Source organism: Zalophus californianus, chromosome 17 (assembly GCF_009762305.2).
Source record: "Zalophus californianus isolate mZalCal1 chromosome 17, mZalCal1.pri.v2, whole genome shotgun sequence".
NCBI lineage: Eukaryota > Metazoa > Chordata > Mammalia > Carnivora > Otariidae > Zalophus > Zalophus californianus.
In genome coordinates, this window is record NC_045611.1 from 33,416,781 (window position 1) to 33,432,687 (window position 15,907).

The window sequence follows — 15,907 nt, forward strand, 5'->3', positions numbered from 1 at the left end:
TTGGTGTCTGGATGCTGGAGAGCCGCAGTAAAAACACCTGATTCAGCGTACAGAGTGCATTGAATTCCCCCTTTCTTCTGTTAAATCACAGCAAAGGGGACTACTTTAGATGGCTAATAGATTACCCAGCATCTGTGCACTATTTGCATGCCTTTAGCAAGGGAAAATAGCTGGCTCACAGGAGCTGTAGAGTGTTTAGGAGTAAAGTGAGCAGACCTCACTGACTGTTTTTTTACCCACATCCAGTGAAGACCTTCAGAGATAAGTGCCTCTTCTTTAAAAGATACACACGTCTGATAAAATTATCTCCTCTTCTTTAAAATAAACACCTTCAAGTATGAGTTTCTGTCTGTATTAGTCTGACTTGACAAAGATCAATGGCTCCACCTAGTACTTTTCATCCTAACAGGCAAGAGGAAGTGAATGGGAGAGGACAGAAAAATCCCAGAAACTCACAATATTCTGAAATGAGAACAGATTATTGAGCGTCTATCTCTGTGTAGACACGGCCTTTCTTTTGGTGCATACGTATTGCGCCAGGTGACCTGGTATTTATTTCTTGGCTTTTGGGGACACATTTAGAGGGAAACTGCGTTTGCACAAACTATTATATTTTCATGCATCCAATAGCATTAAAGAATTACGGCGGAATGTGGCTGATTATTCAAAAAGGCACGAAGAGAGCCATGAGCGACCCCAGTCCACTCAGTTAGGTAAGAGTCTTGCTGAGATTCCCCTTCTGTTTTCATCTATTCTTTATAGAGGTGTTGCCATTCATTTACACTTTTGTAAAAAACCCTGAAAACCTTCAGTGATTGCTTTTGCCCTTGCAAGAGCATGAACATGTCAATATCTTTCAGGTGATGCCAGCAGCAGGGACACTTGGAAAGAAGGGCTTTTCCAGCACTTTTATCAAGTGATTCAGAAAGAACGTGATCGAGAGAGGCCTTCAGATTGCGTTATTGTTTCTATCAACAATGAACAGAGGTATATTTCTTTCTTTCTAGCCTGTCAAATGAGAATGTGTACAAGCGGAATAATTAAGTATTCAGCCTTACATCCATAAGTTGCTGAGAATGGAAAGACTCTGGAAATGCTGTTAGAACACTGCTCTAGGAATTACAAGAATGCACTGTTGGGTTTACTATCCTGTGGCTGGGGAGGTTTCTGATGATTACTCTCTTACTCAGTTTTCTGTATTCCTCGAGTTTTTTACAACGAGTATCCATTGATTTCATAATCAGGAAAAAAAACCAAGGCTCTTATCAGGCAGGGTTCTGTGTGCCAGGCACTGTTCTAGGCTCAAGGGATACTTGAGTGAACATAACAGACAAACCTTTGCCTTGGGGCGCTGACAGTCTAGTGTAGGACGCCACAAGTTGGCCTCACTGATAATTTCAGAGACAGGTTCCTCTTATTTCTTAACTGCTTGTTGAATTCCTTTCAGCCTTTATCCTTGCTATTTTTCCTTCAGTGTGGGATGCCCGTTCCCTCTTCTCCATCTCTAACTTGTGCAGGCCAACTAACACTTGTAACTTGTATAGACCACTTAACACCTATAACTCATGCAGGCCACTTCAGCGCAGTTGTGGCCTGGTCTCCTGCCCTCTTGGCTGTCTCCAGTTTGTCCTTTGGGTCTGCATAGTGCCCTGATCTTGCGCACATTGGCTGGCACTTGAAGGCAGACAGGGGACTTAATGTGTGATGATAATTGTGTCTCTGGATTCTGTCGGGTTTCGTAGTGCTTGGCTAAGAGCATGTAGACAAATGGTTGGAGGCATGCATACTTAGTCCAGGCTAGGTGCTGAGTGAGTGATACTGCAGACTCAGACATGAGAACTAATCCTTCCTGAACAGGAGACCAGGCATGCACAAAACATAACTCAGCAAGAAGGCAGCATTGGTGTTCTCACTCTTTGTGAAAATCGACAATCTCAAAATGACTCAGAATTCTTACTCGGTGATATCTGCTTTACAGAAATCTAATGTATTTGTAGATAGCATCTTTACTGTAAGAGTTTGTAAAAGCAAAATTATAGCTTCATCTCATTTGGAGGGTATTTGGGTTGGATCTTGGGAGACAGCATACTGAAGAAATGAGGTCAGTCACAGCATGGGGAGGGTGGGAGAGGCCAATTCCTTTTACATTAGAAAATTGTGGGATTTCCCTTTAATAATCGAAAGAGAAGCAGACATGCCCTGGATTAATTTGATCATGTGGTAATTTAAACCAGTTTTGAACCAGAGGCAGTAAAGACTCAGCATGCATAGTGGGTTGGTTTTCCTTCAACATTTAGCAACTTTGCTGCAATCGTTTGCATCATCCAGGGAAACTACATTAATCTTTGACTAAATCAGCTTTCTTTGAACTTGTAGCAAGCATCACATAGATCTGTAGCACCTTGTAGCTCTTTTAGAATTGTGATGGGCTCCAGCGGCCATTTGACTCCTGCACCTTAATGCCCTTGCCAGTCTCCCAGCTCCAGAGTCTGGCTGGCTGGTGTTGATTGGTGAGAGGAGTCCTCAAGATTGCTTTTCTGCTCCCCCTCCATCTGGGGTGGTATTCAGAAACTGCTCTTCTGCCCAGTGTTCTGCAGTTCTGGGATTTAGCCATGGATTAGGACCCTTTGTGGGTGCAGCTTAGGGACTTCTTGGCTGAGTTCAGGCTGCATCTGCCAGAGTCCGCAAACTAGGCCTTGCTGCCTGCTCTGTTGTCACTTTGATGTCGGAAAGATTTGTAGTGATATATTGGTTGGCTGCTTCATTCCTTGATACTCCAAAACAGTAATTAATTTTCAAATCATGTCCTCCAACATGAATTATTATTGTGATAGCTTTGACTCATGGGCTGGCACTATGTAAATATGAACCATGTCTTGTTTTTCTTGTTTTCCTCTTGAATTCGTTTCCTGAAATCATGATTTACTCTCCTAAGTTGCATGGAAAGCATTTTTCCTGCCATCATTTTAATTTTTAATTCACAGAACATGCATTTAATGTGTACCTGTTATGTGTGCTAAGCACAGTGAGGAATATACAGATAATTAAGTGACAGTTCCTCTTTTGTACCATATGCAGCCTATAAGATAAAACCCGTGTAGAAATGACAAGTGGAAGATGGGACATGCTGAGTTGTTCCTGCTCTAAGCAGAGGATACATAAGCGGAAGAGCAGACTACTGTTGTAGGGTCCAAGGAAGTAAATCAAGGAGGTTTCAGGGAATCATGTCATTTGAGGTTTCTAAGTTTCTGTGCAGGTTTCTAAGCAAGTGTATTGGTGTATCTCCTTTACCAAAGGAGAGGTCTGGGATGGATTCTTTAGGACTTGAAGACCCAGGCTGAGAAAATGGGAGATGAGAGGACTCTGGGGTTTGATCCAAGGTTGTTTATGGGATGATTGATACTGATTGGGATAGCGAACTCCAGTATCATCCATTTATTCTTGTTTGTTTGTTTGTTTGGCTATACATTTACTTATTTATTTATGTAAGTAAGCTCTACCCCCAACACGGGGCTTGAACTCGCAATCAAGAGTCACATACTCCACTGTCTGAGCCAGCCAGGCACCCCTCATCCATTTACTTGCTAGCAAGGAATTGTCGCAGTTGTAGTGACCTCAACAAATACTGGTCTGTCCCAAGAACTAATTGCAGATGAGCATTCCCTTATTTTTCTGAAGATAATAGTCTTACCTGTTCTTTCAAACAAGCTTACATTTTCTTTCATGGTCTTTAAATTGAAATGATTTCATCAATGATTGCACCTTGAAAAGTGCTGGCCATGTTTGTGGTGCTTATCCAGTGTATCACGCCACACAAAAACATGGCTTTGACATACTGTGCTTTCTTTATAAAATTCTGTACGTGGTCAGCCGTATGAGAACACCACATTTTCGGAAAAGTAAGTTTCGTTTGGCTAGAGTTGCCTCCAGTTCTCTTAACTGATTCCATCAAAGGGATAACGTACTATTGAATGTTTTCAATGTGTCTAAGAATGAAAACAAGTTGCAAGGCATGCATGATTTTTGAAAAAATACAGCATCTTCCACTTCACTTATCCAAGTACAGTAAAATTATAGTGTCTTATACCTCACTTAAATTTGTCATCAAAGTATCTATGGAACAACTGCTTGGTGATGTAGGGGTTTTTTTCTTATGTTTGATTGAAAATAACCCACCTTTTTCTTGTGTGCGTGGTATTTTTTTTTTTTTTTAAGGGAATATGCAACAAGCATAGGTCATCGGTTGCAGGATCACGGCCTTGTGGTGGAAATGATTCACCTCTCCTCCGAGTCAAGTCTTACAAGAGCACTCCAGGAAGTTAAGGACGATGGGTCCCCATTTTGCATTCTTGTTGAACAGTCTAATGTAAAACTTTCCTCTTGCACCGTAATTATGCTTCATGAGTCTATCAAAAGTAAGTTTAGCTCTCTAGAACTATCACTTAAAATGGATCCTGCTTTAAAAATGAATAGTTTTTCTTTGTATGCTGGTATACTTTGAAGGTTCATATTTGTCAGTAACTAAACTGGATCTAGTTGAGTAAGAAGTGACTTGAATAGGTATCCCAAAGTATTCTCCTGTGTATTAGGGTAACTGAAACTTAAATCATCTTTATTGCTTCTTACTTAAGAATCCAGAATATATTGTCCAAAATATTATGTAACAGGGCAGTTCTCTTATGTAGAGGAACTTTTGACCAAATCTCACCACCATCTTTTCTGCCCTCAATGGTAAGTCTAAAAGATGTTATGTTCGTGCATTCTTTTAGACTAAGCTTCTTGCTAACTTTGCCTTTCCTGTGATATCTCAAACATTTCATTATTCTTAGGCTCATGAGAGTGCACGAAAATGAGCCCTTTTCTTCCCTAAAATACATAGACTTAGGCAGATGCACACATCCTAGACCACCCTCCTGTTTCCCTCCTGGTCAGAGCTGCTGCTTCCAGAGAGGAGGATCTGCCTTGTGGAGGGCCCCTCAGCAGCTCCCCTAGAGTCAGACCCAGACGAGCCTGGGTTCTGTAGTCCTCTTGTCTTTGTGGAAGCTCTTGGTGCTGTTCTGTGCAGTCCAGACTTCCTGAGTTCCTCATTGCACCGGGCACTGTGCAAGATGCAGGCCAGCCCTGCTTCCTTCCTCTGCTGGGTAGGCAGCAGCCAGGCGGGCTTCTCCAACAGGTGCATCTCAGCTTGAGTCTCCATAGCAATGTAGGATTTTCACTGCTAAGTCAGGAGACCTTTCCTCTGGGCAGATACCTAGTGGAGCACTAGTAGCTGAATTTATATCCTGCCTGTGGCTTCTGGGACCTTCAGAGAAGTCGGTGTCAGACTGATGGCCTATAATCCAGCTATACTGTTGGGTCTGAAAAAAAACAATAGTGAGGAACACTTGGCTTCCCATAATCTGGGGGATGCCAGGACATCCTTTCCTCTGACCATTCCATTTGCTTTGCCTCTGTGTAGCTGCCTGTACCCACCCAGTCAGCTCTCGTTCAGTACTGTTCCCGAGAGTGTGAACCGATGGTTTTTCTAAACATAGAAAATGTCTAATTTATTTTAAACAAATAATAAGACTAACCCACATTTATGTCATGCATAAGTTCTGAAAATGTAAAAGAAAGGGCATACTTTGAAAAATTACAAATCCCAACTTCCTGGGGATGGAGGTGGGGAACAGTTTAATTTAACAATTTGTGCAGAGAACTAATCACATCTGTTTACATTCATGCAAGATCATTTAGTAAATAACCACTAAAGTAAGTAGGCCTCTTTCACATTGCATTATTGCTGACAGTTTGTTTTATACCTTGCATGTAACCATTATTCAGAAGCCCGTGGAGCTGCTTCTGTGCCGAGACAAACATTTAAGACAGTCAAACAATGAAACTTCAGCACCTGTAGGCAAATACACATTCATATTTCTTCCTGAATGTAACCTTAATAAACAGTTTAAGATTTAACCAAATACCATAATCTCCACTGTAGCTCTGTAGTGCCCCTTGGATCCTAAATTTCTTCAGATGTGATACATGGCAAGACAGGGTAGGGGCCTCTCATCTAAAATTAAACTTTTATGAAGTCTTATTCTCAGTAGGTAAACCTAGGAGAGATTAGAAGACACGTATGCATTGACTACAGCCATTAAGTTACATAGAAGCCATTCCTAGTGTCTAGAATTTATTTTATATGTAGTATTTAGGGCCTGGAGCACTCCTGACCTGACCTGGAAAGGCTTTTAACATGATTTAAGATCCCATAGGCCTGAGCTAAAGGCTGCAGAGCCCCGTAAAGGATTGTGGGTTACTCCTCGGCCTACAGCGACAGAGCCTAGAAGCCCTGCACCACATGTCTGTCTGTTTGTCTGCCTTTTATCAAAGTATTACACATACAGAGTGAAGAGATGAACACTAAAAGGTGTGTAATGAAAACCAGCAGCCCTGTTTCTCACCTGCTTGCCTCTCTGAAGGCTCTGTTCTCTGCTTCCGCTTGTTTTCTTCTGTGAATCATGCTTGTCTCAAGTTATCCACCTGGATTGCTAGAACCAAATCAAACACCTTTGCTTTTAGGGTTTTTTTCCCTTTTAAACTTTTCTAGTAGCCAGCGATGGTTGAAGTTGCATCCTGCCTTTTTTTAGGCTAGATTTGTTTAGCATTAAGAATTCCCATTGATACACATGACACCTGTTTCTGCTCTCTTTCTTTCCATCTCTCTCTTTCTCTCTCTCTGTCTCTATCAGTGTAGCGTGAAGCTGTCCAATTGTGAAAAGTGGGTCTGTATGGAAACGGTAAACCAAGCTGCACATGTTATAATTTTGAGACAATGTAATGTTTGATACCTGCTGTGGAGGGTCCCAGTCCAGTTGGATCAGTAGACAGTCACATCTGTACTGAAAGCTGACACAGTTTAAACGACATGTAGTTGGATTAACTATGTTATTTTCTGATTTTAAAAGGAATCAGGGCACCCATTTGATATAAAGCAGGCTCTTTCTTGTCCCTAGTACATCGTCATATGCCCCTGGAAGACGCCCTGGAGCTGGTGGCTAAAGAATACAGGAGATTTTTCTCAAAACGGGAGCAGCAGGAATGTGCTGGAATTTCTCTGCAGGCTGGAGATCTGGTGGATGACTTCCTGGCTCGGGAGTGCCTGACCGGCTACTCTGTCCCTTCGGGCATTCAGCACCTTCTCTTCCTGTTGAGTGAGGGAATGCATTTGTATGGGAATGAGTTGAATCTGCTCATTGACTACCTGAAGACCAGGAAGGGGCAACTGGAAGGTATTTGGCACTGTTTTCCCTCCCCATTTTAAACCCCAGGAATTCCTATTCTGCAAATCCATATGTGAAAGAAAACTAAGAATTTTTTATTTAATTGAGAGACTGTACTTCGGTAATATAAAGGTGTCTGATAGGAACATGTTCCACATAGGAATTACACTTTTTTTTTAAAGATTTTATTTATTTTTTGACAGAGGGAGACACAGTGAGAGAAGGAACACAAGCAGGGAGAGGGTGAAGCAGGCTTCCTGCTGAGCAGGGAGCCCGATGCGTGGCTCGATCCCAGGACCCTGGGATCGTGACCTGAGCCGAAGGCAGATGCTTAATGGCTGAGCCACCCAGGCGCCCCGGGAATTACACTATTTTAATGTGTACCCTTTATAGACTAAAATGCTTTTTTTGAAGCTGAATTTCCTTTTGAATCAGATTTTTAATATATAAATAGGATGACTTCTGTATAGATAGATTGACTTGTGGGAAATAGTTTCTGTTCCCAGTCAATTTACTTTTGTGATTCAGAGTTTCAGCTTGTTAATTGATACATTTGTAGATTATCTTTTAAGTATATGGTAAACATAAAGAAGTAGTTCCTAATCTTGAAGGTTGTAAAGAGCATTCCAGTTATGAGCTAAACTCGTTAAAATGGTGACTTTTCAGTTTACTTGTTTTGAGTTGAGTAGGTGAGAAGAAATAATAATCACTTGTCCCTGTGGGGAAACATAGCTGAACTTCTAGGGCCATGTTAAAGCTTTAAAGAAATCATTCATCTTATAAAATGTAGAATGTATTTTATTTTATTGAAGATTTTATTAATTTATTTGAGAGAGAGAGAGAGAAAGCAAGAGAGCAGAGAGAGAGAGGGAGAAGCAGCCTCCCCACTGAGCAGGGCTCCATCCATGGACCCTGAGATAATGACCTGAGCCGAAGGCAGACGCTTAACCGACTGAGCCACCCGGGTGCCCCGAATGTATTTTTTTTTTTTAATTGTACTTACTTTCTCAGGGTTGGGGGGCTCATAAACTTAAAAGACAATAGGTTTTTTTTTCCCTGAGTGCTTATGTAATTTATTAATTAAGTATAATTGACATATTCTGTTACTTTCAGGTATACAGCATAATGATTTGATATTTGTATATATCATCTAATGATGACTGCAACAAGTCTAGTTAACATCCTGTTTCTGTTTGATCATAGAAACCTCCAAGTCAGAAAAATAACGGTCTTCCCTGAATTCCCCGAGTTGTTCCTTGTGCAGCTCACCAGCCTCTGCAGCAGACTTCTGGTGACAATTCATTTTCTTCATTTTTCCAGGCTTTGAGATGCTCAAGTCTTTGGCTAGCAGTGATCATTCCTCATTTCAGAGCAGGAATACCCCTGTCGTGGGCAAGCCTCCTCCACTTCTTCCAACCCCTGGAAAGCTGTCCTTCTCGGGCCCTCATCTCCCCCTTCCTGCCAAGTCCCCATTGTTAGGGGACAGACCAGGAGGGGCTCTCCTTCCACCACCAGGTCAGTGCTTCCCTCCAGGAATAAGAGCTCGCAGTGGCTCCGAGAGAGCAGGACAGTTTAGAGCAATTGCAGTGTTCGTTGGCATATTCTCAGTGAATGCTAAGATTTCGGAAGACCAGGGGAGATTCCTGGGGTTTCAGTGGGTGCCATTTCTCTTGAGTGAGTTGCCTAAGTTTAAAACACGGGGGAAGTGTAGAGGAGCTCTCCTGTCAAGGTTGGAGGCCGCATTGAGGATGGCTTAAATGGAGTTCCCTTAATATGCACTCTGAATCCCATAGTGTTTTCCAGACTTTTCTGAGTAGTTGTTATAAACAGTATCTGACATCTGCCTAAAATGAGGTTATATTACTGTGGACTCCTTCCATTGTAAGTGACAGGGACCTAACTCAGCTTAAAACAAGGAGACCTGACTGACTTACATAACTGAAAATCCCCAGAGTTGACTCACTTCCAGCTGAACTGGATCCTGCTGCTCAAGCCTGTTCATCAGACATCCATCTCTTCCCTCTGGGAGGAGCCTTGGGTGTGGCGCTAACCACTTGGGGTACAGAGTTCCAGTCAAGCCCAGTGTCCATTATGCCTCTGGTTCCTGGGGTGTCTGGTGTCTGAGCCTTTTCTGCCTCTTGAGGATAAAGAAGTTTTTTTGTTTATTTTGTTTTAAGACTATCTGAGAGAGAGAGAGAATGTGCACGCGTGAGCAGGGCGAGGAGTAGAGGGAGAGGGACAAGCAGACTCCCTGCTGAGTGTGGAGCCTGACACAGGGCTCGACCCCACGACCCTGAGATCATGACCTGAGCTGAAATCACGAGTCGGCTGCTTAACTGACTGAGCCACCCAGGTGCCCCAAGGGTGAAGAGTTTTAACTCGTCTGTAGGCACCTAGAATGCAGCTTCCTCTACTTAGTCCTTACTCCCCCTGTTCCTCATCTTCCAAATATTTGTTCCTACACTCCTGTCTCTTCTCCTGTTCTCCTTGTGTATTAACAGTGGGAGCAGAGAAGAAACTGGCTGAGCGTGTTTTCAGTCTGCCATGTTAAAGACAAAGATGGCAGTGAAGACTTTGTGGAAAGACGGCTTTTCTCCTGGGCCTTAAATAAGATTTGGACCTCGGATGCATTTGTCCCTAAGAGTCAAATATTGCTTTGGTCTTTTATGTGAGCAGGGATCATTTTAGCCAAAACTCTTTTTAGCGCAGTATTTCCACCTTGACTATTCTTGTGGATCAAAAGAGAGGGGATGGGTCCTCTTGCTTTGGTTGCCGTACTTGTGTGTCTTTTGTTGGCAAAGTCAGTCTGTGTTGAAGATCCACAGCCCTAGGGACGAGCATTTCTGTGCCCCCTCCCTTTCTGACCTGGTGACCTTTGGGATCATTGGGAGTATAGTTTCAAGTTTTCTCTGTTCCCGTCACAGCCTGGGCTTTCCTGCTACCCCGTGTTCCTTCCTTCCCTTCTGCTGCACTCACCATGCTCCCCTGTGCCTCAGCCCAGTCCCTTGGTCCACCCCTGGGCATTCTTACCACCTGGTTCCTGTGAGAAGCCAGTGAGTTAAGAAGAGAAGGGCTCAGCAGGAGATCTTTTTGCTCTTAATTGCTTCTTATCCTTGCCGAAAGTTTAAAAACAAAATTCTTTCAGACCCTCAGAAAGGGCTAGGTGCTTACTTCAGGGCATGACCTGTGAAAAAAGTGCCCTGTTCAACAGGATGAGGATAGCAGGGCGGATTGACTGCCCAAGGGAGAGTGACAGGGTGCTGGCCATGACTGTGTCCAGGCCAGTGTTCCGGGGGATGGATGTTAGATTCTCAGGAACAGAGTGCTTCAGGTGTGTTATGGATCTGCCTCTTTGACCTGTCTGGGAACCTCACTGCTTCTGATGTTTGAGAAAATATATTCCAAGTGTAACACAACATTTGGAACAAAACCCACTTGTGAAAAGGTGAAGGTGAGAACCACGATGTCAAGACACGCATGCACGCATGGATTAGACAAAGGGTTTGCAAACTTCTTAAAGGGTCAGATAGTAAATAGGTTAATTTTTAGTGTTTACAGGTCAAGAAGCAAAGTTAAGGATATTATGTACATACTTATATAACCATTTAAAAATGAGAAAACCATCTCAGCTCACAGGTCGTACCAAAACAGACAGCAGGCTGGATTTGGCCCCCAGACTCTAGTTTGCCGGCCCCTGGATAAACACTGAGGCCTAGTCTGGGCCCAGAGAGGACTTGGTAGAGCTCGGAGGAGCTGAGATTTGTGTGTGGCAGGTGCTCCCTGCTCAGCCCCTTTCTAAAGATTAAGGAAAAGTCCCTTTGGGGAGAGCAGCTGGAACCAGGTTCATCACGTATCTTCCTGTTTATGTTTTGGTTTCCATTCTCTGCAGGATTGGGCAACCCCAAAGGTCTGTTTGCCCCCCTGCTGCTTCCAGCAGCCCCTTCCAAGAGATCTATTCCTTTGGGATGCCCCCATCCCAAGTGTGCCAAGCGTCCACTACTTGGGGAGAAACCAGGCCTTCTAGCACCACCTCCAGGTGAGTAGCCAGGTGAGCTGGGAGTGGCATTCTAGGCCCATGCTGTCCAGTGGAACTTTCTGCTACAGAGGAGATGTTCTACAGCTGTATGGTCTACTATGATAGCTGTGGGCCACGTGTGGCTATTGAAACATGGCTGGTAAGACTGAGGAACTGAATTTTCAGTTGTTTAATTTTCAGTTGTTTAATTATAATTAATTTAACTGAGTATCACCACATAGTAATTATATAGTAGTCACCTGTGGCTAGTGGCTACCTAAATGGTCAGTGTAGTTCTAGGCTACTGGATGTGGCAAGAGGCTATAGCAGTAGGCAGGAAAGTGTGTGATGTTTTTACCATGTAGAAATCTGTTATTTCCTAGTCTTCCCCCCCACCCGGCCTTTAAAGCTGCAAATGTACTTACAAAGGGAAATATATCTCTAACATAAATGGACGTTATTGTCAGTTGCTGTAAAATAGAAGATAACCCTAATAAAGAGAACACAAAAGAGTATTCCTGCCAGAAACTATTGCCCGTCTCAGTCTCTGAGCTGAAGGCTTGCTCTCCCTCTGGTTAAGAAAGGAGATTACTGAGGGTCAGGGAGGTGTCAGTGGAATACCAGCACTGCTAGAAACTCGGATCTCCTTGACTGACTCTTCAGGAGGATTGCAAGAAGTTGGCAAAGGGAGAATCTTCTCACGAGGTTGAATGTCATGTACTTATGTGCCTGTGTATCGCTGACGTCAGTCAGAGGTGTGCACTTTGTTTCTGCTTGGCTCAGGGAGATGCACAGCCTCCCCTGTTGCCTGGCAGGAGGACAGGGACCTGACCAGACTTAAGGTGCTGACTGATTGATACACAGCCCTAGCTCCAAGGCTGCACAGGAAGAGAGGCTTTGCCTCTGTCTTCCTCCCCAGTGCAGGCCTGAACAGATCTTCTCTGGTGCTGCCTTTCCTCCTGTATGGCTGGGAGAGATGAGGCCAGACGCCCCCAAGCTGCCCCCAGCCCCTGCAAGGCAAAAGGGTGGTGGTAGGAGCTGAGATGCACTCTGGCTTGGGTAAGGCAGCCAAGCAGGCATTGTGCTGACTTCATTTCTAGGCATTCAGGCTTACTGAGCCCAAGTAAAGGCACTGCCCAGACTTCCTTTTGGTCACTGTTCTTTTTTGAGATTTGGTGCCTAAGCCCCAGCTCTTAGGAAAGTAAGCCTTTGTCCCTCTCTGCTCTTCATGCAGGAGACTTTTTTCATGACATTTACTGCCATTTTAAAGTCTCAATCCTTGGGGCACCTGGCTGGTTCTGTCGGTTGATCTCGGGGTCATGAGTTTGAGCTCCACGTTAGAGGTAGAGTTTATTTTATTTTATTTTTAAGATTTTATTTATTTATTTGAGAGAGAGAATGAGAGACAGAGAGCACAAGAGGGAAGAGGGTCAGAGGGAGAAGCAGACTCCCTGCCAAGCAGGGAGCCCGATGCGGGACTCGATCCTGGGACTCCAGAATCATGACCTGAGCCAAAGGCAGTCGCTTAACCAACTGAGCCACCCAGGTGCCCTGGAGGTAGAGTTTAAAGTGAAGTTTCATCTTCTATGTTTTAGTCAAACATAGTTTTGCAAGATATACATGCTGTGGTTGTGGTATAAAGGATGTGTGTTTATAAAATGGTGGCAAGACATGGAACAGACGTAGGTTTGTGATTGCTACCCTCCTGGGAACCTAGACAATCTGTCTCATCTGAAGATTCTCATCTGACAGACCTCATTTTGGGGAAATTTCGAGAATTTTCCTTACCCCGAAGATGGCCCTCTCTGGCTTCTGAGGGCCCTCTCAGCCCCAAATTCCAGGACTAATAGAGAAAACCTTTTTAAAAAACACGAGTGAAAACGTGAAGCATGCCTATACAAGGTATAACAGTAGTGGGTACCATGCATTGAGTTCTCAGCATGTGGCAGGCATTGAGGTAATTTCATTTAGTCTTCAAACAACCCTGCGAGCTACGTAGTGAGATGATCTCCCTTTTCCACATGAGTTACCTAAGCCTCAGAGGGTGAGAAGCCTGGCCAGGGTCACACAATGGTGTCTGGTGGGGCAGAGACTGCACACCAGCCATGGGACTCCATGCTCTGTGCTCTTACCCACCACACGATCCAAAAAGTTGTCGAGTTTTGCTTGGATTTCAGCCACGTCCTTCCATTCACAGTGGAAGGACTGCAGACATTTTGAGGGAAGGAGTGGTTGCAGGGCTGCGGTGAAGCCAAGAGCTGGTGTTGGAGGAAGTTGGGTGTTAGGATGTCTGGAGGGGAGAAGCACCAGGATCTCCTGTGGTTAGAGAGGGACCTTTGGGTGAAGTGTTTATAACTCAGCGAAGGTAGGGATGGGGGCAGGTGTCCCCCAGTCCTTTGTAAGATGAGGCCTAGTGCCAGGCACCAGGATTAAATGAGATAATATGCACGAACAGCTTTTAAGATGCCCCAAGCATGGCACAGATGCTGCTGTGGCTGGAGCTAGGTCCGTGTGCTTCTGCCTGCAGAGGTGGGCGCGGCTGGAGGGCCATAGGCCCGCTGGGTTCTCTGCAGACCCGGCAGGGCATGTACATTGATGCTGCTGGTTCCTCCTCTTTGCAGTTCTTCAGTCAGTTCTGCACAAGCAGACGGTGCAGCCCGCATCTCTGCTGAACTGAGGAAAGCTCCTGGAGCCAGGAGAACAAGACTGTTGCCCAGAGGGCGGCTTCACCCTCCTCCGAGGACCGAGGCCCATCTGACCTGCGGCACTGGTGTCCGGGCAGCGGGTATGGACGTGCTTCCCTTCTGCCTGATACGTGGTCCCGTGGAAACGTGCTTCCTGGTTGGAGTCTCTGCCAAATTAGAGATGTGTGGAAGGTCATTGTTGTAGAAATTGGATCTTGAAGTTGTTCGATTATACACATACTAAAATAAAATAAAAACTTGTAGCTTTTGAGTGGTTGCCGCCTTTTTAAGAACTTGTTATTGTGGAATGATTTTAGATTTATAGAAAATTCCCAGAGATAGTACAGGGAGTTCCCTTTATCCAGCTTCCCCTGATGTTGACATCTTATAAAACCATGGTACCTTTACTGGGAAATTTGCATTAGTACAGTAATTTCACTATATTGTACACTTGATTCGTATTTTACCAGCTTACGTCATTTTTCTGTTTCAGGAAGGTACCACATTCCATTTAGACTCCTTTGACTTCATTATGTTCCAGTGTTTTTATTATGAAGCTTTTAAAGTATACAGAAAATTTGAATGACATGTATAGTGAACACCCATATATTCTGTATCAACAATTGTTAACACTCTGCCATTTCTTTTTTAATTTTTTTGTATTTTTTTAAAAACTCAAATTCAATTAATTAACATATAATGTGTTATTAGTTTCAGCGGTAGAGGTCAGTGATTCATTAGTCTTATATAATAAGCAGTGCTCATTACATCACGTGCCCTCCTTACTGTCCATCACCCAAGGGCGCCTGGGTGGCTCAGTTGGTTAGGCGACTGCCTTCAGCTCAGGTCATGATCTCGGTCCTGGGATTGAGCCCCTCATCGGGCTCCCTGTTCGGTGGGAGACCTGCTTCTCCCTCTCCCACTCTTCCTGCTTGTTTCCTCTCTTGCTGTCTCTCTCTCTCTCAAATAAATAAAATCTTTAAAAAAAAAATGTCCATCACCCAGTTCCCCCATCCCCCCACCCCCCTCCCCTCCAGCAACCTTCAGTTTGTTTCCTATGATTAAGAGTCTCTTATGGTTTGTCTCCCTCTCTGATTTCGTCTTGTTTTATTTTTTCCTCTCTTCCCCTATGATCCTCTGTTTTGTTTCTTAAATTCCACATATGAGTGAGATCATATGATCATTGTCTTTCTCTGATTGACTTAATTCGCTTAGCATAATGCCCTCTAGTTCCATCCACGTCATTGCAAACTGCAAGATTTCATATATATATATTTTTTATGGCTGCGTAATATTCCATTGTGTATATATACCACATCTTCTTTATCCATTGATCTGCCGATGGACATCTGGGCTCTTTCCATAGTTTGGCTATCGTGGACATTGCGGCTGTAAACATTGGGGTACACATGCCCCTTCGGATCACTACATTTGTATCTTTTGGGTAAATCCCTAAGTAGTGCAATTGCTGGGTCGTAGGGTAGCTCTATTTTCAACTTTTGGTGAACTTCCATACTGTTATCCAGAGTGACTACACCAGCTTGCATTTCCACCAACTGTGTAAAAGGGTTCCCCTTTCTCCGCATCCCTGCCAACATCTGTCAGTTCCTGACTTGTTAATTTTAGTCATTCTGACTGGTGTGAAGTGGTATCTCGTTGTGGTTTTGATTTGTATTTCCCTGATGCTGAGCACTCTGCCATTTCTTAAGTTGTACATATGTCTGTGTAAATAAAATTTCTTTGTCTATTATGAAAGTAAGTTGCAGAGTTCATGACATCCTACGTTTAAATACTTAAGCCTGTAGCCTGCATCTCCTAAGAATGGGAACATTCTATATATAATTATGATACTGTTATCACACCTTAAATATTAATAATTCTGTAATATCTAATACCTGGTTCCCTGATTTGAATTTGCCCATTTGTCCCCAAAGAGCTTTTATGGC

The 15,907-nt window shown here is 43.8% G+C and overlaps 1 protein-coding gene across 1 annotated transcript in view; it reads left to right on the forward strand.

Moving 5' to 3' along the window:
- LOC113936589 (nuclear receptor coactivator 5-like) overlaps positions 1-14,211 on the forward strand; it is a 38,880-nt gene extending 24,669 nt beyond the window's left edge. The window contains exons 4-10 of the mRNA XM_027619984.2: positions 631-713; positions 861-987; positions 4,216-4,415; positions 6,996-7,271; positions 8,583-8,777; positions 11,152-11,298; positions 13,899-14,211. Coding sequence (XP_027475785.1) covers positions 631-713; positions 861-987; positions 4,216-4,415; positions 6,996-7,271; positions 8,583-8,777; positions 11,152-11,298; positions 13,899-13,954 — 1,084 coding nt within the window. The 3' untranslated portion in view covers positions 13,955-14,211. The remainder of the gene's footprint in view (positions 1-630; positions 714-860; positions 988-4,215; positions 4,416-6,995; positions 7,272-8,582; positions 8,778-11,151; positions 11,299-13,898) is intronic.
- The last annotated feature ends 1,696 nt before the right edge of the window (positions 14,212-15,907 follow it).